The sequence below is a fragment of the Bison bison genome, unplaced genomic scaffold (assembly GCF_000754665.1).
Source record: "Bison bison bison isolate TAMUID 2011002044 unplaced genomic scaffold, Bison_UMD1.0 scf7180017864327, whole genome shotgun sequence".
NCBI lineage: Eukaryota > Metazoa > Chordata > Mammalia > Artiodactyla > Bovidae > Bison > Bison bison.
In genome coordinates, this window is record NW_011494899.1 from 1,895,155 (window position 1) to 1,907,538 (window position 12,384).

At 39.9% G+C, this 12,384-nt stretch overlaps 1 protein-coding gene across 2 annotated transcripts in view; it reads right to left on the minus strand.

Annotated features, from left to right (window-relative positions):
• Window positions 1-729: 729 nt before the first annotated feature.
• FBXO7 (F-box protein 7) overlaps window positions 730-12,384 on the minus strand; it is a 20,314-nt gene continuing 8,659 nt past the window's right edge. For both annotated transcript variants that reach the window (XM_010853364.1, XM_010853365.1), the window contains exons 3-9: window positions 11,684-11,911; window positions 10,250-10,391; window positions 9,006-9,089; window positions 6,720-6,815; window positions 4,783-4,959; window positions 4,419-4,456; window positions 730-2,630 (exon numbers count right to left, since the gene is read on the minus strand). In XM_010853364.1, the coding sequence (XP_010851666.1) occupies window positions 2,241-2,630; window positions 4,419-4,456; window positions 4,783-4,959; window positions 6,720-6,815; window positions 9,006-9,089; window positions 10,250-10,391; window positions 11,684-11,911 (1,155 nt within the window). In that variant the 3' untranslated portion in view covers window positions 730-2,240. The remainder of the gene's footprint in view (window positions 2,631-4,418; window positions 4,457-4,782; window positions 4,960-6,719; window positions 6,816-9,005; window positions 9,090-10,249; window positions 10,392-11,683; window positions 11,912-12,384) is intronic.

A 12,384-nucleotide genomic window follows, 5' to 3' on the forward strand; every position in this document is an offset into this window, starting at 1 on the left:
TATATGCAAAACCGAATTTTAAAAAAGCAGGACGACGCTGGCAATATTCCTGTTTTCTGCAGACACTAGCAGAGTTTTACTCCTGCTTTGTGATTCAGACTGATCTGTCACTGTAGCATGTTTCTATGGTTGTTTGTATGCTGAGATATTTGTGTTTGACCTTTTTCTTGTTGTAGGCAAAATAAAACTTGAATTTTGTGTACTTTAAGTCTCAAAAGCAAAATATTCTACAAATGACGAGGCTTTCTTTGCAGAACAAGTACCTGAGCAGCACTCAAAGCACTGTACTTTGTTGTTGGAAGACGTCGTCTACTTACAGGTTAGGCTCCAAGGATTCAAAACCCAAGGAAAAAGAACCCAAGCTCCACTCCAGAAGAAGCCAGAAACAGGAGTCCCTAACAACCCAATGGTGGCCAAAAAGCACTGTTTTGGAGCCCAGAAGTTTCGGCACAGAGCCTAAGGAGCAGCTGCAGAGAGGGGGGTAGGGGCTGAGCTGGCGGGGGTCCATTCACCTCACATCCAGTTCAACCAAACTGGCTCTGCTTGTGTTCATTCCATAAATCAGGCTTTTGCAAATAATTTCAAGTGAAGAAAGGGTGCCACTACACAATAAAAATAATCCCCTGCAGCAATCTGATGACAATGAATAGCTTCTCTGATCATTTTCAAATGTCCAAGTAATATTGTAATATTACATATCTTTCTGTAATAAAAGTCAAGACTGCCATGTAATTTATTTAATATTTTATTCTGGTGTGGAACATTATCAATGTGTAACCTGCATTCTAGACGGTAACTGAGAGAGGGGATGTCAGGAACCATATTCCCAAGGCCAACCGTCGAGCAAGTAACCTGTGAGCCATACCACTCCTGGAGCTTTAACAACTAGCTTGGTGCAAAAGTAATTACAGTTTTGCATTGTTAAACATTGCTGTTTGATATTGGAATATTCTTAAATAAATGTGGTAATGCTGTACATCATTTTAATGTGCATTTCTCACTTTATATTTTTTTGCTAATGACTTATTTTATATTTTAGAATAGGGAAATGATGTTAGATGAAAAGCTAATTTGAGTGATTTTCTTATTCAAGATGGGTTGAAAATGGGTCATCAGGCAGCAAGAACAACTTGCAACATGGACAACACATTTGGCCTAGGAACTGCTAACAGTGCAGTGGTGGTTCAAGAAGTTTTGCAAAGGACACAAGAGCCTTGAGGATGAGGAGCACAGTGGCCAGCCATGGGAAGTTGACAACAACCAATCGAGATGAACATCTAAGCTAACCCTCTTACAACTACAGGAGGAGTTGCTGAAGAACTCAACATCAACCATTCTATGGTCATTCAGCATCTGAAGCGAATTGGAAAGGTGAAAAAGCTCCGTAAGTGGGTGCCTCATGAGCTGACCAAAAATCAAAAACATCGTCATTTATTGGAGCAACAACAAACCATTTCTTGATCAGATTGTGATGTGATGAACAGTGGGTTTTATACAACAACTGGCGACAACTAGCTTAGTGGTTGGGCTGAGAAGAAGCTCCAAAGCACTTCTCAAAGCCAAACTTGCACCAAAAAAATGATCATGGTCACTGTTAGGTGGTCTGCTGCCCATCTGATCCACCACCAAATTTCTGAATCCTGACGAAACCATTACATCTGAGATGTATGCTCAGCAAGCCGATGAGATGCCCTGAGAACTGCAACGCCTGCAGCTGGTACTGGTCAAGCATGGGCCCAATTCTCTATGATGACACCTGACCACATGTAGCACAACCAACACTTCAAAAGTTGAAGGAATTGGGTTAGGAAAGTTTTGCCTCATCTGCCACATTCACCTGACCTCTTGTCAACCACCACTTCTTCAAGGATCTGAACAACTTTCTGCAGGGGAAACGCTTCCACAATCAGCAGGAGGCAGAAAATGGTTTCCAAGAGTTCACTGAATCCCAAAGCATGGATTTTTATGCTACAGGACTTCTCATTTGCAAAAATTTGTTGATTGTAATGGTCCTATTTTGATTAATAAAGATGTGTTTGAGCCTAGTTATGATTTAAAATTCATGGTCCGAAACCGCAATTATGTTTGCACCAACCTTAATATGTCTATAAAAGGTTTCTGTGAGTCCATGTCCCACCATCGCAATCAGAAAACAATAGAGGTAGCACCCCAGCAAAATGACATCTGTAGTTTTAAAGAAATAAAACCAAAACAAGCTCCAGAGTGAGGTAACAAATCAATCACATGAATGGTAGCCGGCTGTCAGTTGGCCAACCCCTGCTGGGTCTTAGGGGAAATCTGTCGCTAGGGCCACCTCGCCCTGGCAAAATGGGGTTAGGACCTGGAAGTGGGCCCACTGGGTCAAAACGTGGTCTGAGTGGAGGGAACTGGCTGGGTGTCTCCCCAGGCCCAGGGATGAGTGAATTGATTGGGTCCCCAACATAGGGAAGGGTTAGTCTTTGATCATATTCACCACCGATAATTCCTGGAGGGAGGAGAGAACTGGGAGGAAAAGGTCTGGGGTGCAAGGGGCTGGGGTAGAATGGAATGGGGTGGGGTGATGACGGCAGGAACATCACATGCCGCCCTCTCTGGGCTTCTTTCCTTTGTTTGTACCTCTTCTTGTACAGCTGCAGACAGATAAGAACAAGACATAATGAGTGAGGTGGACACTTCCCCAAAGTTCCAGTTGGCTTTCATTGTACACATGTATATATACTTTTCTTTTCCCACAGTACGGAGGCAGACAAAGAAGCTAGTGCACTGAAGGGAACTTTTACCAGTTCTACCTGCATGAGTAAGGTAGCAGCTGTGAACACAATGCCAAAGGAACTCTAGTCCTTAACCACACTGCAACTCCGCAATTGTGCCAATCTGGAGTAACAACACATCCAGACAAGGGATAAATGAGTGACATGGACTCTCAGGACTGCAATCTAGCACTCTCAAGCTGATAGGAATTTCACATCAGCCTTTGCTGAAAATGGAAAATCTTAATATTTGTTGAAAATATCATGCCGTAGAATATAAAAAGTTACGGTATCGGCAGGGAAGGGTGGGGGCGGTCAGTACTTAAGTTCCCTTTCTCACCTAAATTATGTCCCTAATAGACCTCAATTTAAATAACAAAATAGATGACATTTTCGGAGGGTGGAACATAATCCTATCTGCAAATAAAACAATATAACTTATTTTTTTCATAACTTACTATTCTAACTAGCCCAACAGCTGAAGACTGCTGCTGCTGCTAAGTCACTTCAGTCACGTCCGATCTGTGTGACCCCATAGACGGCAGCCCACCAGGCTCCCGTCCCTGGGATTCTCCAGGCAAGAACACTGGAGTGGGTTGCCATTTCCTTCTCCAGTGCATGAAAGTGAAAAGTGAAAGTGAAGTCGCTCAGTCGTGTCCGATCCTCAGCAACCCCATGGACTGCAGCCTACCAGGCTCCTCCATCTATGGGATTTTCCAGGCAAGAGTACTGGAGTGGAGTGCGAAGACTACTCCAGCACAAAAACAACTCAGTTTTGTTTTGTTTTGTTTGACTACGAACAGGGAGCCTATATTAAGTAAAGGTGAAAATAATCATTGTGCTAAGATTTTCTCCTGTGTAATTACTAAGGAAAACAGTGGAAACAGTGGCTGACTTTATTTTTCTGGGCTCCAAAATTACTGCAGATAGTGACTGCAGCCATGAAATTAAAAGACACTTACTCCTTGGAAGGAAAGTTATGACCAACCTAGACAGCATATTAAAAAGCAGAGACATTACTTTGTCAAAAAAGGTCCGTCTAGTCAAGGCTATGGTTTTTCCAGTGGTCATGTATGGATGTGAGAGTTGGACTGTCAAGAAAGCTGAGTGCCGAAGAATTGATGCTTTTGAACTGTGATGTTGGAGAAGACTCTTGAGAGTCCCTTGGACTGTAAGGAGATCCAACCAGTCCATTCTAAAGGATCAGTCCTGGGTGTTCTTTGGATGGACTGATGTTGAAGCTGAAACTCCAATACTCTGGCCACCTGATGCCAAGATCTGACTCATTTGAAAAGACCCTGATGCTAGGAAAGATTGAGAGCAGGAGGAGAAGGGGACGACAGAGGATGAGATGGTTGGATGGCATCACCAACTCAATGGACATGGGTTTGGGTGGACTCCGGGAGTTGGTGATGGACAGGGAGGCCTGGCGTGCTGTGATTCATGGGGTCGCAAAGAGTAGGACACAACTGAGTGACTGAACTAAACTGAACTGAAGGACAAAATCTAAGGTAAAAGTTGAAAACATTTTCATTTACTAAAAATTAGCAATAGACTCGAAACAGATTTATTATATTATAATAAAAGTTGAAAATATGCCCTTAACATATTAATTCACTCATTATTTCCATGCTACAGACATCAGCCTTGGTATTTACAAATACCTACTTCTTTCCAATCTGTGTCTCGACCTCTGATACTACCATCTACAAAGAAAAAAGAAAACATAAGGATTTTAAAACGTTTCATTCATCCAGCATTAAATCTGTCTTACCTCAATTTTCTATACTAAAAGAATCCACTTGGTCTAAAGGACTGTTTATTCTTGCAGAGAACACAAACATGAATGGGGAGAGCTTTGTGGCACAGGCAGAGATAATAAGGCTTAGAATCTCTTTATAATAAGGCTATCCTATGACTATTTCCTACTCTTTTAAAAAAGCCCACAACTTAAAACTTCTGGCCAGCTGAGTAATTAAGCCCTCAGTAACAAAGAACACTTTTCTTGTTAGCATGCCATCATGGAAATCACCTCGAAAATCCCGCAGATACAAACACCTCCACAGAAGTTGATCATTTGAAGTAATACAGAGGTCACGACAAACTGCAGACAGAGACAGGACAGAACGAACGTCCAAAAGTCGGAAGATCCGCAGTTTCAGCTCCAACGGGAGGACTACCAACCCGAATACATCCGGTAGGTTCAGTGCTAGAAGGAAAAAGAGAATAGATCTCACTGAGTAAAGAACATCCAGTTTTCCTCACATCAACCAAAGTGGCCAACTTTGTAGAGAGATTATAAATTAGATGGTATTCTCCAGTTATCCAGGCATAAGTCATCTTTTATCCCCTGGTTGACTATATTACTACTACTAACTCTAAGCCCCTTATTCTGTTTATGTTTTACTATAGAGACAAATTACTTTGTAATACAGATCAAATGAATAACTATAATTTTTAAATACTAGTCAGTGGCCTCCTTTGTTTCAAGATATATTCAGTACAACAAAAAATTCTCTACTCAACTACAGAAAATGGATAATTCATTGGCTTTTACAATTGGTTCCCAATGCTACCACTTACTGTGTGCCTTTGGACAAGTTATTTAAGCTCCAACTCAATTTCTCATCTGTAAAATGGGTTAATACTATACCTCCCTCACTGAGTTGAGAATTAAATGTGTAAATACATATAGAGTGCTCAGAACAATATCCGGCAAACAATAAGCACTTGAGTGTTAGATTACTATTATTTGATATCTAGCAGGCTATAAAAGAAAGGAGGGAGACAAATTCAGAAGCAAAACCAAGAAAGGAAAAGAATAATATATTCCAAAGTCAAGTGACAATTATTTTTTGATTATTAGCTACTTTGCATATAGGGATACTATTCTCCACTAGCAAAGATAACCAAAATCCAATACAAGGTTTTAAAATTCACATTATTCTTTTCCCTCACCATCAACCGAAGAAGAAAACTATGGTTGTAACAGCCTTGGCACCATGCCACTTGAGACCTAAAATACTATTTTTCTACATACAGACAGCAGATAAAAGTCACAGATCTATCTCTAAAAACCTGAAATTATTTATCAGCCAAAGACTGTGGTAGATTATGACTCCACCATATTATTTTCTACCCTGTGTTTCCCCATCCCACTCTCACTAGGTTTGTCCACTGAAAGGAGAGTGCAAGCAGCACACTATTTCTGAATTAAAGCTTTAAGCACCAACACACGGTCACTGGTCCTCTCTCCCCTGTGCTACAGAAGAGCGAGTCCTAGATAAGGACCTCTCACCACTTTTTCAGCTAAACCTAACCCACACACAACATGTACCTGAGTGAGAAATAAATGTTCAATTTAAGTCACTAAGATTTTATAATATTTTTTACTACTGAGAAAACACAAAAAGAAAGCTTATTACAAGGATTTTGAGTGAATTATAAACCTAGCTGAATTACAGTTTCATCACCTATAAAATGAGAATAAAATCCACTTCAAAGTTGTTAGCAGTAAGTAAGAATGCATGTCAAATATCCAAAGTACCTAGGCACAGAGTCCCAATAAATAGCTTTTTAAAAAGTAGACCTAATTTACAGGCTATAGATTATTTATATATGTATTTATCGAACACCAATTATGGGCCAGGCCCTGTGCTAGGCCATGAGAATACAAAAGTGAGTAAGACATATTTCCCTGCTTTCAGGGTTATTCATAACCTTAGGTGAAAAGAAATCATGTGAAAAATTATGATACAGTGGAAAAAGGGCTATAATAAAGATACATATAAAATGCAGTGAAGATACAAAGAGGACGTGAATAGCAGTTAAGGAATTAGCATTTAAGCTTAAAAGAGCAGAATTTCACTAGGAGCACAAAAGAGGGAAGAGTCATATGTCATCCTTGAACACATGCGAACCTCCGATTCTTCCCAGCCCTTCAGCCTGTGATAATTTATCATTTCTCACCTTGCCGGGTAAAAGCCAGAAGAGGATACACCAGCTGGTCTTTGAAGAGGCGAGAGAGTTTCTGAAGATCTTTGTATATCATGGCTACATTTTCCCCTAGAATATTTTTTAAATGAAAAGTCAAAACACAATAGCAAATGGAAAAACTTGAAATGGTGTCCTCTACTTCTGCCAAACCAAATCAAAGTGGTAAGTTAGTTTTCACAAATAATTCCTACATAAAGAGAAATGAACTAAAGTCTCCAGTAGACGAGGAAGTAGACACTGTGTAACTCTGAAGGCTGAATTCTCTTCAAACAAAATCTTTCTTTAATGGACCTACTAAAAAGTGATTAGGAATTTATAAATAAAAGGATAAATAATAGTACAGAGTATATACTAGGTACTATAAGCCACAGTAAAAATTATTTAAATGACTTGTCAAATGAGCAGCATACTCCTACCCAACATACAAAGTACCTACTGAAAATACTAAATTAATATAATCCGTAAACTGGTGGCTTCCCTGATGGCTCAGGCGATAAAGAATCCTCCTGCAATGCAGGAGACACAGGAGACGTGGGTTCAATACCTGGGTCAGGAAGATCCCCTGGAGGAGGAAAATGGCAACCCACTCCAGTATTCTTGCCTGAAAAATGCCATGGACAAAGGAGCCCGGTGGGCTACAGTCCAAAGGGTCACAAAGAGTCGGACGCAACTGAAGTGACTTAACATGCATTCACATAAACTTGTAATCTAACGGTATTACTTTTCTTCCTCCTTTTTCACTTCCTTATTCCTTACTTAACATAAATCAAATCATCTGAGCGACATTAAACACTGTTCTTAAAAAATAGGCTCAGGAGCCAAATCTACTCCAATCCTAAATTCTACTATTTATTAACTCTGTGTCCTTGAAGTAATTTAACCTCCTCTAGACCTGTTTCCTGAACTAGAAAATGGGCGTAGAAGTGTCTACTGCTGTAATGTAGAGCATTTCTACTCCCCACAGTAAGGACCTCCAGAGTACAGAGATGAATACACAGTGTTGTAGCCAAGGAATCTCAAGTTTTTCTGGTCTTAATGGTAAGACCATCCGTACAGATTCATCAGTCTAGTTCATGCATTCTCAAAAGAAACAATACCGCCTCCAACCAAGCAAAAATCCTAGCTATTACATTGGTTTGTGACCTCAAAAGGGCCATAGTATACAAACATATAGTATATCTATGAAATTAAAATTTCATCAGGGAGAATGATTTGGGAGTTGGGGTGGGGGATTGTGTACAAAGCCTCCTTAGGGGATTGATAATGAAAAAATGGTTGAGCAACACTGGCCTGGTATGACATTAATTGTTCACAGACCATTAAAAATACATATTCTGAGGTCTCCCTTTCTTCATCAACTTCAGTTCATATAAGTTAAGTCTCTCAGAGTCTGATCTCCCCTGGGAACTGACAAAAATAAGTATCAAGGCCTTCAAAGCAAAGATCTAGATCTAGGTAGCCTACCCTAAAAGACACTGCTGTAAATGCCATTTCCCTGCTATATCACACCAGTCCCCATCCCCCACCCCCGATTTTAAAACCCACCTGAATTTACTATGAGGACAAAATGAAAAATACATCCATAAAGGCACATGTCCAGCAAAAAACAAATACTCCAAAAGATGTTAATTCCCTTACCACCTCATCTCTTTTTCAACTGCCTACCTGTCAGTTACACTTGGGGTTTAACTGAAAAAAGAAAAACTATCTTCTTTGCATCTATTAGTATTATAGAATACAAGCAAAATCACACCTAGAATAAAAACTTTTGAAGTTCCACTCTGTATAAAACAGTAACCAAATTTATTTAAGTTTAAGCAAACATTTTGAGTACAGTTTTTCTTTTAATGATCTTCCATAATGAAGTTGTATTGTATGGTTTCCACAAAACACAGTTCCTCTCCATAGTGGTTAAATGCAATGCTAGAAAACTCCAAAGATTTAGTTCAGAAATTATGAAGCATCAATCCTGTGTAATGCATTATATAATAGCATCATTCCATAATGATGCTAAATATAATTTGGTGGTACACTTTTATATTTATACGGCATAATGGCAGTGTAACTATAATTTAGCATCCAAGACCCTAAGAGAAACAGGAAAGAAACTGAAACTCTGTAACACTGTCTTGTATTTGCTTTAGGCTCATCCAGAAATTTTAAGTCTTTGAACATTATCTTTCTGTTGTTCTGTTTTTTTTGTTTTTTGCGTGAACCTCTTAAACCTTTATCCCAAAAGCTAAATCACTGTTACAATACCTGATTCCTCTTTGCAAATAAAAGATTCTGGCAGCAGCTGCAGTCTTTTCACACTTCTAACCTCACTGTTGATTTTTAGGGTAGCTGAAATAGCAAAAGAAAGATGATGAAAAAGTTTTGTCATTTCATCAACTGCTTCACTTTTTCGTATGGACTTGCATTCATTCCCTTGCCCCCAATATTCAGACACATTATACAAACAAACTGCTCTCCGCTTAATTCCTTCCCTCACATCAAAGTCCAAAGTGCAAACCTGCAATCACATCAAGTAAAACACCATTTTTAAAAACTACAGTAGACACCTTTATATGAAACCCAGTTAAGTACTACCAATAGCAGCTTATTAATAATTGAAAGATATGCAACAAGGTTAAAAGACAGTTAAACACAATACAATCATTATTTGTAACGAGGTCACTAAAAACTCCATTTATTTTTTATTTAACCCTTGGCAATGAGTCTTCCCTTGTTTATTAAAAGAATCCTGCTAGCTTTCACAGTAATCATCTCTCTCTAGACCCAGAGGACCAATATTCTCGACATCACCAGAAGGTTCATTTTTTAATCCTGTACACAAAGGCGCACTTCATCTCATTCTATGAAAGAACCACTGATGCGCTCGTGCACATGTGCACTGAGCAGGATGTCTTGGGTAAAGGAAAGATTTAAGGACACACTGCTCCTTTTCAAAGAACTAGGCCTGGAATGCTTCTGGAATGGCTGTCTGCCACTAAGTCCACAAACAGCTGATTTATCAAGAATTAGTAAAGGAACAAAACATCAGAAACTAACACATTTAGCAGCTATTCTCTATATTAAGTATCTTAAGACTAGTACATAAAGGTTAATAAATTGCTGAAGTGTTGTTGAGCTGTTTTTATAAGAAACTGAAGCAAAAATTACAACCTCACATTCACTATTTGATAGCTGTGACCTTGCAAGTTAGGCTGTGACGTAATAGCATGATTAGCCCTGTATTCTGTAACCTTTTGGCCCCCGTGTGATTAGTGGTCTGGGGATCAAACAAATTTGAGAAAGATTCCTAGCTGTATTGTGACAGCCAATCACTGAAGTGGCTGTGAAGCATTTGGAGAGAAACATGAAAAGATCCATAAACTAACAAGCCTGACTCTGCCAGCTAGTTACCTATCACGACAGCCCATCACTGAAGTGGCTGTGAAGTGTTGCGAGAGAAACATGTAAAGACTCATAAACTAACAAGCGTGACTCCTCCAGCTAGTTACCATTTATGACGATGAGGTTTCCCAAAGGCACACAGGTGAGCGCAGCAGAGCCACCCTCACAGAGAGGGTGTGTGTACTGCAGCTTATACACGCCTCCCAACCTCCAGTTCTGCGGCATGGACACAGCTTTGGCTTCAGTCCCCTGGGCAATGACATGAAATAGAGGGAAACAGACAATGAAGGACAGTGCACTACTCTCAAAAAGATGAAAAGCACAAGAGGCCCCTAACCTGTCTGCAGATAAGCATTCCATTCAGTCCCTTTAATAAAGTTTATCAAATCATTAATAAAACTGTGATAGAAAAAAAATGTTACATTATCCACCATCAAAAGTTTGGTCCAAATAGATAAAATATCAGAGTTAGAGACTGAGTTCTCACTTCAAAATTTCAATTCTCTGCCTAGCAGAGCCATATCATTATTCAAGAGCCCACTCAAATGCCACTTCTTTTGTGAAGCCTTTTTCAAAACAAATCCACCCTCTGACCCTCTAACATTCTGCTCATATTTCCATTGCAATGCTTCTATTATTTATCATAATACATTATAATTTGCTTTTTACTTGTTTCTTTCATCCCACTTACAGACTCCTTGAGGATAAAGATTGTCCCAGTATCTATATATTCTAAATCCTGACTCAGTGCATGGCATGGTCCCTGTGTTCACCAATCACTGAATCACTCTACATCTGTTACTCATAACATGGCCCACAGATCAGCAGCATTGTTACTATGTGGAGAAAGCTCACTACTATCTCAGGCTCCACCCTAGACTTATTCAATCAGAATCAGCATTTAATAAGATCCCTTAGGTATTCTTATGCACATTAAAGTTTGAAAAACTTCTAAAGGTTCTCCTTTGTGAATCTCTGGCATGGCATCCTCTACACATATACGTTTCTCCTACACTTTAGCCAATCCAACGTTACCAGTCTGTTACTCGTCTTTCTCCTGCATTTGGCCAGTGAGCAAGCTGAGAGCAGAGACAAAGCACTGCACCTGACGCTGGCAGGTATGTGCTGACTGGCTAAGGACTGAATGAATGTGAGCAACAACAACGTAAGAACAAGTCCCTCTTCCTACCTGAATCGTATCAAGGTTCGTGGCGATGCACAGAACCACCAACATAAAAACATAACGTGGTGAGCCTTCTATCTAGCCATACACAATCCACATGCACTGACCACGTATTATCATATATGATCTTTTGGGTTCTTTTAAACCATAGATGTCATCAATTCTGTAATACTAACTAAAAGTTGACAAGGAAATAAAGGAGGGAAAAAGGAAAGCGGGAAGGGAACATTGACTGCCTACTGGTATGCTCAGCATTGTCTTTGACAGTTTACATTAATACCCAGACACATTTAAGAAAGAAATCTAGAACACGACCCCTTTTCTAACAGGAAACTTTTGTTCTCAGCCATAATCTCACCTGAGGTATGTAACCCGACTCCAACATGAGAAGATGTATGGATACTATCAGGGCATCGCAGGGGTTCAAACAGTCAGCTGACTGATACAGGATCTCCAATGAATGTGGCACTTGCCCTTCCACTGATTCGCTGCAGAGCATTGGCTCTGCGAGATAGTAACCTGTGCCCTCCTCCACATCCACAACATCTGGAACTGCTTCAGCTTCAAAATGCTGACCAGGCCCCGACTGAAAAGGGTAACAAAAACAATGAATTCATTAAACAGCTAAAGCACATTACTAAGCTCAGAAATGGTACACATTTTCTGTGAGGGCTCCTAAACCATGAATAAGCCTGCAATCTGCTCCTCCCTTCTGAGTATCTTGTGTGCATGCTCAGTCAGTCGTGTCTGACTCTTTGTGACCTCAGGAACTGTAACCCACCAGGTTCCTCTGTCCATAGGACTTCTTTTTGATCTCCATTAATTTTGGAAGGAAAGTTATGACCAACCTAGATAGCATATTAAAAAGCAGAGACATTACTTTGCCAACAAAGGTCCATCTAGTCAAGGCTATGGTTTTTTTCCAGTAGTCATGTATGGATGTGAGAGCTGGACTATAAAGAAAGCTGAGCACCGAAGAATTGATGCTTTTGAACTGTGGTGTTGGAGAAGATTCTTGAGAGTCCCTTGGACTGCAAGGAGTTCCAACCAGTCCATCCT